Consider the following 12,647-nt stretch of genomic DNA (forward strand, 5'->3'; position numbering starts at 1 on the left):
CGGTTATAAATGAGACCCCAGTTGTTTTCACCATTTTTCTCCCATAAATAACTTTTTTCCCAAGTATTTTTGTGATGTTTGCAAGTCATTTGGGGAAACTTTAACTTTGTTTATGGAAGATCATAGAAAAGTGATTTCACATTCAGGACCTGGACAGTGTAAACTCTGTTGTACAATACGTGGTGTATCTTTTTCTCATGTTTCTGGATGAAAGCTTCACTGTGCTTTTCTTCTCCTGTGGTTACAGCCGCAGTTTCTCTCTACACGCCACGGCACACCCACCTCGGAGCCAGAAAGGACTGTGAGTAACACAGACAGACTGACCAAACAAACAGCACAACCGACTCATGCATCAGGGTTACAGTTAAATTACAGTTTAAATGATTAGTTAATGGATTAGTCTGGAAACTATTGTGATAACCAATTAATATTTTCTTCTCCCATGTGAGGATTTGCTGATTGTCTCTTCTCTTTTTTATATTGTTGTAAATGTATTATATTTGGCTTTTGGATTGTTTGCTGGCTTTTGAATATGTCAAGTTGGGCTGTGAGAAATGGTGAGTTTTTCACTATTTGTTGACATTTAGAGAACCAGGCAATTAGTTAAGTAATCAAAAAATAATCTGCAGATAATTCAATGATGAAAATAGTCACTGATTCTTTATCCAGCTCACAAATACACAAGCAGAATTGTGTGCTTTTTACCTAGCAACAGAAATTACTTACAGGAAGTAAACTGAGCTGATCAGAGCTGTTTATACTTCTGTTGTTGTAGTACAGAGACATCTACTGGTGGATGCTGGAACAGCTCAGGGTATTTTTGTCAAATAAATAAGTCCAAATATCCAATGATTACAACTGCCATGTTATGATATCCAAGTTTTGCATAAAGATTAAACTGTTCTCTTGTTTTTCCCTCTAGCCATTGGATCACCTTTCAAACCGATGGAAAGCTACCAGTACTCAGGTGAGACATGGAGGATGAGTTGTATTATTATGTTTTCATGTATTATTTTATCAATTATTATTTCTTAGTTTGATTGATTGTAGATTTCATTTCTATACTGAAATGTTGAATTTAATTGTGTCTGCTGTCTAATGAGGCAAAGAGCAATGAATAATCCTACAAAGTAGTTTTACCTCTGACTCTTCTTCTACAGTTCTCTTAACCTGTTTGTGTGTGTTTGTGTGTGTGTGTGCGTGTGCGTATGTACTTCTCCTCCTGTAGCTGTGGAGCGCAACAACTTGATGAGACTGTCCCAGAGTATTCCCTTCACCCCTGTACCCCCCAGAGGTAAGTCTGGATCACAGTGCATTCCCAGACATGTTGGGTCAGGTGAAATAGCATACGGTTCTGAGAAACAGGCGGTTGGAGAATGAGGAAGTATGGCGCCAAATAAGAGATGTGGTTTTTTACATTGTTTTTGCCCTCCCACACCTGCAGCTGTTTACTTCACAGTCACAGCCGACCTATTGATGAGCAAAGAATACGTGCTGTTGTTTGTGTGTGTGTGTGTGTGTGTGTGTGTGTGTGTGTGCTGTTTTGTTATTGAATTGTTCAGTTTTGAGCAGCACTCGTGCTGTTGTCGCACTTTGTTATTGTTACTGTGAAGGTCTTTGTGTAAAAGTCTAAGTGCTTGTGAGTCCTGTGATCCATGCAGTTTCTAGGCATTTCATCATGGTGGTGTTAGGTTATTATACTTTATAATTGCTACCAGTGCGTCAAACAGTTACAGTAAGAAATGGACAGCGGCATGTTAGGAGTTATTAGTATGACTATTATCTTAATACACTATAAAGCAATCTAAAGACTACTGTAATGTGAAAAGGTTAGCAGTACTACCACAGTCTACAGCCCTTCGGAGCTTTCAGCTTATCTTTTGCTTCCTCACTGTTAAACAACAGCTCATGAAAAGGACATTCATTGCTGCTGCTTAAAGGCAGAGAGCAGTAACTACAGAAACAGTGAAGTTCATAAAAAATGGTTTGACATATAACAGCTCTTAGTCAAACTGTGTAACAGGTGTAACTTGTTGTCTACAGGGTAAATTAGTTCAGGCTCTCATCAGCTAGCCTTAACTAGTTCAGTCAATGCATATTGTTTTTCACCCCTGTATTCTAGTTCTTAAAAAATGAAAGAAAAACAATGTTCATATGGTAAAACGCTTACAAATAAGTCACATTCTGGTCTTCAATCATGAATGTGTTTTAGGATTAAATCTGTAAAGCTGTAGAATTGAAAGAGTGTTTCTGAGGCAGAGGGATATAATATAAAGCCAGCAACATCAAACGTGTGTGTGTGAGACCCTCACCTGTCGCTCTGTGCTCCTTCAGGGGAGCCAGTCACTGTGTACCGTCTGGAGGAGAGCTCCCCCAACACTATCAACAACAGCATGTCTTCCTGGGCCCAGCGGGGCCTCTGTGCCAAAATAGAGTTTCTCAGCAAGGAGGAGATGGGCGGAGGACTCAGACGGGCCCTCAAGGTGCTCTGCACTTGGTCAGAGTATGACATGCTGAAACCGGGACATCTGTATATAGTCAAATCCTTCCTTCCTGAGGTGGTCCAAACCTGGCAGAGCATCTACAAGGAGGACACTGTGCTGCACCTTTGTCTCAGGGTAGGGAGCACAGACACACCTACTGTACACCCCACTATTTAGGATTATACACATATACCTGCACTGTTGGACTTCATAGAACCTGTCTGGGTTTGAAAACCTAACTAAACACAGGATTTGTTGATCTGGTTTGACCTTTTTTCTCTTTTCTCTGCTTAAAATGTCAAATTATCAGTGTCTGACCTGAAGATGACAAGTTGTCAAGTCCTTGCTTTTGCTATAAAGATATAGGTAACAGTAATTGTCATTAAATGTAAACCTAGAAAATCGTGGCTATGATCAAAACATTTGAACCACAAAAATGCTGAAGTTGTGGCCTTAATTTTAGTGTCATTTCAGTGTCATTTCTTGTTAACAACCCTTGCACCTACACTAGTGTATGTCCATTGCAAGTGGGAAGGACACTAATGTGAGACCTTCAGTGTCAATTAATGTGGTGCTTTCTTGTGTCATTCCAGGAAATTCAACAACAACGAGCTGCTCAGAAGCTGACATTTGCCTTCAACCAAATCAGGCCCAAGACTATTCCTTATTCACCGAGGTAAGCACACGTGCAAGCACAGTGTTAGCAGAGCACAGACACAGAAATCATACTCACACATACGTTAGACTGCTTTATTTTCATATCTTCATATGCACTTCTGTGTGTGATCATAGATGCTGTGTAACAAATTCTGCCTAGCTCATTGTGGTTGGCAGGGCCAGATCAGCTTTTGCTAAGTCATCTGTAGTAGGCTGTTCTGTTATTTGTTTTACATGTCAACATGAGCCCTTCCTACACTGGATAAACACACCCCTCACTGCAGTGCCATTGTTCTTTGTGCTAAGCTAAGCTGAACTGTTCCTTTTAAAGGTTCAAAACATTTGTAAACATATGAGATTATCTGATCAAAGAATTTGATAATTATGTTCTAAAATTAATAATTCATACTTTCTTTTTCCTAATGGTGTGACAGAGTCACTTAAGATGTAATGCAGTGACTTTTGGGAGGAAATATTGGGGGGATTTTATTTTCCAATGTGTCCAGTAACCTGAGTCCTCTGTGTGTTCAGGTTTCTGGAGGTGTTTCTGCTTTACTGTCATTCTGCTGGACAGTGGTTTGCTATAGAAGAGTGCATTACAGGAGAGTTCAGGAAGTTCAACAACAACAACGGAGATGAGATTGTCCCCACTAACCTCCTGGAGGAAACCATGCTGGCCTTCAGCCACTGGACCTACGAGTACACCCGTGGAGAGCTGCTGGTGCTCGACCTGCAGGGTAAAAAAAATGTTGTTCATCATCATTACTATGACAAATGTGTTAATGATTCTCCATTGACTTCCTGTGCACTTAACAGAGTTACTGTATATCGATGTCAATTTCAAGGCTATTGTTATTGTAATTTACAACCCAGGCATGTATAATAACATTCAGATATAGTTCCCTTTATGCATCTTATTAAAAGTCATAAAAAAATACAAATTTGTATGATGTAGTGCTGAGAAGGAATGTAACAGTCTCGCAGCCTGAGGGAAAAAGCTGACAGCAGAAGCTTCTTTACCTCATCCCAGGTGGCCGCAGGGTGAACAGGCTGTGGCTGGGTGGGTGCTGTCTTTTAGTGTCCTTTGGGCTCTGCAGAGTCCTACTGTACTGGACAGTGTACATCCCATGCCAGTTTGTAATGTTTCCAGTCAGGATGCTTTTCCTCTTTTGTAAAAGTTAACAAGAACTTTGCCTTCTTAAGTTTCCTGAAGAAATACAGTCCTTTCTGTACTTTCTTAACCAGAGTTGTGAGATGTTGATTCCCAGGACCGTAATCTGTTCACCTGAGGGCTGTATTACAAAGGGAGTTGAACCTGCTCAGATTTAACTTGGAGGGGGTTATCAAGGAAAGTCTGTGTTTAAGAACTCTGTTTGCCGACACTTTGACGGTAATTAAGATTAAGTTAGTTGAGTTAGTCAACCTAATCTGAGGTTGCGCGTGTTTGTATGAAAGAGGTGTGTTCTATTTTTCTCTTATGAACTCTTCCTTTTATTTATGATATGATTGAATACGACAGCAGTACATTTCCAAGATTAAAGTGGTAAATTAACGAAAAAAATACATTAAAAAGCCGATTGGCACATTTTAAGTACACGGCCAGGGATGTTATCAGACCCAGCAGCTTTAGTCATATTTACTCTCAGCAGGATTTTTCTTACATCTGCTATGGATACTTTGGATTCAGATTACTTTATTGTCCGTTAAATTTGCATAAAATGGAAATTTATCTTTGGCACTGCCTTTACACAGCTTTTTTGTCTCTGGACAAATCCCTCACCTCTCCATTCATCCAGGCTTTCTGGGAATGATTTTACTGCCTTTCTGATCGTCAACACATTTGCTGATGAATGATGTTACTGATGATGTATATTCCTCCAGATTGATTCTCCTGGGTGGCAGCCTCTTTAAACATGTGCCAGTCTGTGCACTTTTTTATTATTAATGTCATGATAATGAATCTTGTTCTTGTGTGTCGCTGTAGGTGTTGGGGAGATTCTGACAGATCCATCAGTTATCAAGAGTGGTGAGAAGGGGTAAGTCATTCACCTCTTGAATTAATTACTTCTTTTGGCTCAGTATTGTAAAGCTGAAACAATTAATGTATTAGTTGGTTAACTTAATTTAATGATAATTGATTAATCACAGAAATAATTTCATTTCCCAATTCCAGCCTCTCATTTGTGACGTTTATTTTCCGTGAGTGACTAAAACCCAAAGAAATTAAATTTTACAGAGGCACCTAGGACTTCTTACTATTTTCTTACATAATATATTGTAGAAAATTGTGAAAATAATTGTCAGATTAATGATTGATATTCTTTAGTAGTAGCCTTACAATATTGACTAAAATTTAAACATCACCAGCTACTTTTACTAGAAATGTAGCACTAAATGACCGCCCTCACTCTTGCAGATCTTATGATATGATATTTGGACCTGCTAACCTGGGGGATGATGCCATTAGGAACTTCCGAGCAAAACACCACTGCAACTCCTGCTGTCGGAAACTCAAACTTCCCGGTGAGGAATATCAGTTACCGAATTAGGGTTAACACAGAGAGACAGCTCGTACTAAAACTAATTCAGAAACACAAATATAAGATAATAAATTCTAATCTCTTGATTTGTTTTTCCTTGTTACTTGTTTGTTAGATCTAAAGCGGAATGACTACACACCAGACAAGGTGACGTTCCCACAAGAAGACCCTCCCAACCCAGGGGGCGGCGTCAAAGAGTCCCGCCAGTCAATGAGGCTAATGCTGTGATCGGTTTGAACCACAAGAGAGGGAGTGAACGACCACGAGGCGACACTGTTCTGAACGATTTTAGTCAAAGCCAAGGAGCAGAGAGGCGCACCCAATCAACTGGAAGAATCACACCTGTGTTTCCGTGGAAACCAGTGCATGCAGACTGTGTTATGTTTGTGTTGGTCCCACCAAAATGCTTTGTCAAACACAATTCAACCATCTTAACCTTTTGGGGTTTTTTAAGTACATAAATGTGGGGGGGAAAAAAGGTTTAAAACATATTTTGTACAAGTTTATATACATATATATATATGAATGAATGAACTGGATATATTGACAGGTACATTATCATTGCAGAGGGTTTATTATTTATTATGAAGTTTGAGAAGTTGCCTTGTTTTAACAAAAAGAAAAAAAGAACAAATCTAAGTGCATTGTACATCTGTTACAGCAGCTTCAGAGAGGACAGCCTGCTGACACTCACTCACTGCTACACTGCAGTTTGCCACCACATCATTTTTATACATGTATAAAGACTTGTATCACCACTTTTTTTTGTCTCATAGCTAATGAAAAGAAACATGGATTTGAAAATCTTGTAAAATATGGGCAGATTGCAATGCAACTTTTACAGAACAATGTATGTAATTTTATTGTATTGAAAGTGTGTCCACCAAAATATTGCTGATAGCTTTTATTGTTACAAAGGTACTATTGCTATATCTTTGTCATCAACTATTGTATGAGCAAATTACAATCTAGTGTATCTTATAGATACTGTTATCCGGCATGAGCTGAACAGATTAAAATATTTTATTCAGGGGAACTGACAAACGTAAGGGTATTACTGTATACATTTTGTACTGGATATCATTTTAAACAAATAAAATGTAAAAAAGCTTTAGCAACATCACTCAAGTCTTAAAAGAATGTTTCTCTTCAGATTAAAAATGAGTATTTATTTTTGTCTGCAACTTTTAAATAGTGGGTTGTGAAAAACATATCCACAGTTATGGCATTCAGTTTGGTAAAAACTGTGTCTCCTACTTCACCGTAAATCACTAAACTTCAAACAATTCCCAAATGTGACTATTTGATTTTTTTATTTGTAGCCTACAATAGTAAATTAAACATATTTTTGATTTGCACTATTGGTCAGATAAAACAATTTAAATACATCACCTTAGTCTTGGGGAAATTAATGATTTTATATACAAAACAATTTATATTTTCATGCATGCAAACTTTTTCATTATTGCTGTTAAATATATTTGAATTCTAAATGTTGCCGTCGTGTTGAGGCCATCATCAGTGGTGCCGTGGAGCAGTGAACGCAGATAGAAGGTAAATTCTTGAACGCCTGCCTGCAGAAGGAGACAGTGGCTCTGGTGTCTGACCGGAGGCCTCAGATTCCCCAGTTGGACAGCAGCTGCTGGTATTTGAATCCACACACAATAACCTCTGTTCAGCTGCCTCTGACCGAACTGATAGACTGTGCACCTGTGTGATAGTGTGCTGCTGAGCGAGGGACACTGCTGGTTATCTCTTGGCTCTGAAAGGAGAAATGTCACAGAAAGTCTGACTGCAATGTCAACTGGGGGAATGTAATGGAGGATAAATCCCCTCACACTTTTCTGGTTTTATTTGGGGGGTGAACAAGAATAGGAGTTCATCCTGAGCTTTTTCCTCTGCTATGCAATAACACTCCTTTTGTAGACTTGATATAAATGTTATACATACATACATTTTGCATTTGTACAAACACTTTTCTCTCTTAACCTTAAATGATAGGTTCACATTTGGCACACATTTTTTTACACAAGTGTGCCTTTATACAATACCTGTCCAGTTGAGCTAAAGATAATGTGAGGCTTCAGCAGAGTTAGTCAAAGTTATTCAAATCCCCTCTCTGTGTGTCACTGGACATTGTTTCCTTGCTGAGTTGCGGCAGATGAACAGTCACCAGATGTGTGAATCCCCCCGATCCATTTTATTTTACTATCTAACACTGCTGAAGCCTCATAGAACCTGTGGGGAACATTAGGAATCTCTCAGTCCCAGTATGGATAGGAGGAGTGATTACAGCCACCAGTAACTGTGACATGTGACAGAAAGAAAGTGTAATTATAGTAAACAGTGGGCAGTCTGGGCTACCCTCCCACTGGGTGTGGTTTATTTTAAAATAAGGTTGTCTAATCATGACTCTGCATTACGTTTACAGCACTGCAACAGCAAGCTTACACACATCAGAACCATGGCTAATGCAGTCACCATTGAATACTGGTAAGTTTTTCACTTTCTGCTGATTAATCTTGTAGACTGCAATTCAGACTGATTAATAGCGTGGAGAGGGATTCTCAGGGCTAAATGTAAAATCAGATAAACTGGTTCATATCACTCATGTTCGCTAGAAAGGAGAAACACTCTGTGCATGGAAACTGTCACACCCTCGCCCCACAAAAAGCAGAACTTGAAGCCAGCGTTCAGTGAGCCTACCAGCAGGTGTATTCATGTGTTTTTCTTGGTGTTGCTTTGTGTTACAGTAAAGGATGAAGTTATGCGTTCCGCTACCAGGAGCTGGCCGGTGAGCTCCGGCAGGTTCCCGGTGTGCAGGTGACGGGAGTCAAAGGGAGGCCAAGTAAGCTGCTCTTTCCTTCCTCATACAGTCCTCTGCCTGTGGAGGCCCATTGCTTCCACGGAAAGAGAGAAAGAAAGAGATACAAACTGATAAAAATTCCAGCAGAATATGAGTTATTAAGTCAAACTTTTTAAAGACCACAGCGATGGAGCTGAACTTAAGTTTCCAACCCTGTTTCTTTGTGTAACAGTGAGTTGCAACATAGGGGCTTCAACAAAGAGGCCATTTATTAAAGCATTCACTAAAACTATTAAAATAATTACTAAAACTAATCTTAAATTCTACTACTAAAATCTACTTGTGATAAATGTAAACCAAAAACCACCATTCAAATTAAACACCACAAACCATACCACTATCAGTATCATCACCACTTCAATTCAAAACACTAAACCATTTTAATCAAGTATAAAAGGAACAATAAACATACTAAAACTAAGGCTTAAATGCACAATGTTAAAATAATTATAAAATAACTGGCAGTCAGAGCTTTACCTGTAAACAAACACACTGTTACAGATATTGTGAGAGGTACTAAATATAGGTTTATAGGTTTGGATTATTTTTAGCATCACTATGTTTTTATCTGTTTGTGTGTTATGTGTCTGTGGTATCAGCCTACATTTCAACCAAATACTACATACAGGGAAGTAGTGCAGGATATTTAGTTTCACAAAATATACAGATGGAATTAATATAAAAGGATGAGTATTGTGCACATTCTGTCAGAGAAACCTGTTTCACTGGTTCTAATGCAATTGCAGACAAATTGAATTGATTTGGTTGTATGTTGTTTCATTTCTCACCCCCACAGACAGCTTTGAGGTGTCAGTAAATGATCAGCTGATCTTCTCCAAGCTTGAGACAGGAACGTTTCCTGTTCCTGAAGAGGTTAGTGTGTTCATGAGAAAGATACTATTAATATCATCTTATAGACAGTATGGCATATAAATGACTAAATGAAAACACATTTTTGAACTGTTCTATATTTTAGTGCAACTCAACAACAAAACCAGCTAATGTAATTTTCCTTGAGTGATGAATAACTGTTCTAATCATCACTTACGGTTAGCATCATAGTAATATGCTTGAAGCAGTCAGTCGATACTTTCCGTAAGACATGTTATACTTGACTGCGTTGTTCACAGCAGTGAGTCAAGTGATTGTGGTTTCTGTTACACACCCACATACTGAAACATTACAAATAATTTGGTTTCTGTTTTGGTATCACTACTGTGTCACCACTGAATTCCCTGTAAAGATCTGTTGATTTCACATAAATGAAAGTTTTCAAGCAAATGAAAACTCTGACCTGATGATGGCGCCAGATGAAAATTCAAAGGATCACCAAAGTTATTATAATTGATGCTGAGGGGAACAAGAATGTGTGTAACAAATTTCATGGCCATCCATCCTTCAGTTGTTGAGATATTTCAGTTTGGACCAAAGTGGTTGACTGACTGACAGACATTAAATGACTAAAAATAGGTCCACAAACAAGTAAACAGTCCTATACAGCGCAACAAATAATTTTGTGTTTCATTTGACCAGGTGGTGAAGATGGTGAAGCAGATAGTTAATGGAGGAAAAGTGGAGAAACCTTCAAAGCTGAAGCACTGGAAGAACAAATGCTCTCACCATTAGAAGATAACAGCTGTATTCACACTGCAAGAACTATGGTTTGTTTTCTGTGGCTTAAACTGCATTCTGTCACACCTGCTTATCTGAAAACAAAATTGAATTCAAACATTGAAATATGACATCCAAAATCAAAATATAAAATAATAAAATGTCAGTCAGCCACGAGAAGATGAAAACATATCTCGTCTTCACTGTGAATACAGTCAAAGACAAGAATATGATGAGAGCAACTCTGAGGAGCCAGGCACTGATCTGCTCTTCTGTTTATGAATGTACACACTGAAACTCATGTAGTGTGTGCACGAAGTCTAGAAGCTTTTCAGCCGACTGGGGTCTGGGGTACTGCTCCCATCATGTCTGTCTACCATACTCCATAATAAATAAAACATTTCTACAGGTGCATTTATTCAGGAATGGAAAACCAAAAGTTTCAGGTCTGTGACGTGATTGTGCACAAATTAAAATTTTGGGAAAATCCTGGAATTTGCACTACCACTACCACAAGAAACAGTCCAGCCCATAACCCCATTTTACTTTTTGTACGGACCAAAGAAACAAGATAAAACACATTAAGCTGGTACGTGAGTTCTGTAACCTTCAGAAAGGGCCGGGCTCGCTGTTTCCAGTCTTTGCGCTAAGCTGAGCTAACCAGCCGGCTGTAGCTTCATATTTACGGTACGAATATAGAAAGGTATCATTCTTCTCGTTTAACTCTGGCAAGAAAGCGAGGTAGCATATTTCCAAAAATATCAAACTATTATTTTAATCCTATTGTGGTCAGAGATAATGTGTGGTTTGGCTATTTTTGGTCAGATACGTAGAGTGTTTCTTTTTAAATGTTGGACGTTTTAAACTGGCACCAGCATTGATATTGAGTATGAGATATTTACTTGTAACATATATTTAAAAAAAAACTCACTGTATTGTTATAGGCCTTCTGTCAACTAATTTGTTTCAACAAAAAAACATTTTCCTGAAATGCAATAAAATATCCCTGAAAAACCAATGACTGCTGTTTATTGAACAATGCTTAGTTGGAAAACCAGGTGGGATTCAGTGCTGATGTCACAGGCTGATACAATTGTCCACTTCCTGAACTGTTCCCACTCACTGGTTCCTCCGCTTCCACCAGATAAAATCTAATCATATCAGTGAAACCACAATGAGAGAGAAATACAGAGCTTATTGTTTTAACTATTTTATTTAATGTTGGCTAGGTAAATGTATCTAAAAACTATTCATATTTTATATTCTAATTCTAGATTTTTACATTTGAATGTGCAAAGTAACTATGGCAGTAAAATCAAAGTAGTGGAGTCTTGGAGATGCACAATATTGAGCAGCACTGCCTGTTGTTGTGTTGGTCAATCCTGAGGTCACAGAGTTTAACATGTTCAGAACATTGTCACAGAAACACATCAGATCAATGTGGATGTGGCGTCAGCTGCATGTCTGGCCCTAAAAAACCCCATCTGGAAATGAATGGCCCCCAGCCATACTGATCTCTAATCAGGGATATATAGTTTCAGAATTTAAAAAAGGCTAAACAATATCCTAAAACAGATGGTTGTTTTTAGCAGATGTTACTATTTTCAGCCACATGTGAGACACTGAGGTAAGGATTTGTAGCAGCACAATAGTGAATGTACAGTAGGTTTGACTAAGGCTTTGGCTTGAAACACAGTCAATAGTTGGTAATAGGGTCAGTACACTGTTGGTTTAGTTTTTTTCATGGGATTTGTTGACAATAAAAAGCAGGCTTATCTTTTAAAGGGACAGATTTCAATCAGCTTATGGAATGAAAACAAAAAGCACATATATTGTGGCTCTAAACTTTGGGTCTTTAAGCCCTTGATATTGAGTTTGTATGTAATCTCTGCTCCATATAATCCATAAAATAAACAGATGATAATAATAACGAGAGATTCGTCTGCTGTTTGTGTTTCACTGAGTAAAACACTATCAACAGGAAATACAGCTCCCCACATCTGAAGCGGTTGCGGTTCTCTGTTTCACAAACAATGTGAACTATGCATGCATGTATGTACAGTAAAATACTCGACACAGGAGAGTGTGTGTACAGTGTGTGTGCGTGTTTGTGTGAGTGTTGAAACTACCCCGCATACTGCGGGAAATGGTCTGTTTCAGTGCACCAGCTGAATGAAAAGAACCCCACACAGATCTTTATCTGTGTATGAGAGATGCAGGCACAATGGTCTCATTACAATATCATGGCGCACACACACCCACCCACCCACCCACACACACCCACCCACACCCACCCTCATTCGCACACTCAATCTACAACATACGATCATCCACACTACGACACCACATATGACACGACATGGCCTCATTTGTCAGTTAAAAATATATCGTTCATCTGTATTAAAATCAGGTTTGTATTTTGGGTTAGGGTTAATGTTATATCACCTATAGTGACCTATAGGTGAGTTCCCAGCTTATTTAACAAAATAA

At 38.6% G+C, this 12,647-nt stretch overlaps 1 protein-coding gene and 1 long non-coding RNA gene across 4 annotated transcripts in view; both read left to right on the top strand.

Annotated features, from left to right (window-relative positions):
* trpm7 (transient receptor potential cation channel, subfamily M, member 7) overlaps positions 1 to 6,803 on the top strand; it is a 36,544-nt gene extending 29,741 nt beyond the window's left edge. For 2 of the 3 annotated variants that reach the window (XM_035682124.1, XM_035682122.1), the window contains exons 32-41: positions 248 to 301; positions 776 to 814; positions 923 to 967; positions 1,229 to 1,294; positions 2,335 to 2,618; positions 3,077 to 3,159; positions 3,672 to 3,877; positions 5,125 to 5,176; positions 5,557 to 5,663; positions 5,796 to 6,803. In XM_035682124.1, coding sequence (XP_035538017.1) covers positions 248 to 301; positions 776 to 814; positions 923 to 967; positions 1,229 to 1,294; positions 2,335 to 2,618; positions 3,077 to 3,159; positions 3,672 to 3,877; positions 5,125 to 5,176; positions 5,557 to 5,663; positions 5,796 to 5,908 — 1,049 coding nt within the window. In that variant the 3' untranslated portion in view covers positions 5,909 to 6,803. The remainder of the gene's footprint in view (positions 1 to 247; positions 302 to 775; positions 815 to 922; positions 968 to 1,228; positions 1,295 to 2,334; positions 2,619 to 3,076; positions 3,160 to 3,671; positions 3,878 to 5,124; positions 5,177 to 5,556; positions 5,664 to 5,795) is intronic. The other variant, XM_035682123.1, reaches the window with a different exon arrangement.
* Positions 6,804 to 8,065: 1,262 nt separating this feature from the next.
* Positions 8,066 to 11,175, top strand: LOC118320993. The gene is made up of 4 exons (XR_004796388.1): positions 8,066 to 8,173; positions 8,434 to 8,528; positions 9,343 to 9,419; positions 10,080 to 11,175. It is a non-coding gene; the product is annotated as an uncharacterized LOC118320993 (long non-coding RNA).
* Positions 11,176 to 12,647: the final 1,472 nt, after the last annotated feature.

The sequence above is a fragment of the Morone saxatilis genome, unplaced genomic scaffold (assembly GCF_004916995.1).
Source record: "Morone saxatilis isolate NCDOM2014 unplaced genomic scaffold, NCSU_SB_2.0 Contig11, whole genome shotgun sequence".
Taxonomy (NCBI): Eukaryota; Metazoa; Chordata; class Actinopteri; family Moronidae; genus Morone; species Morone saxatilis.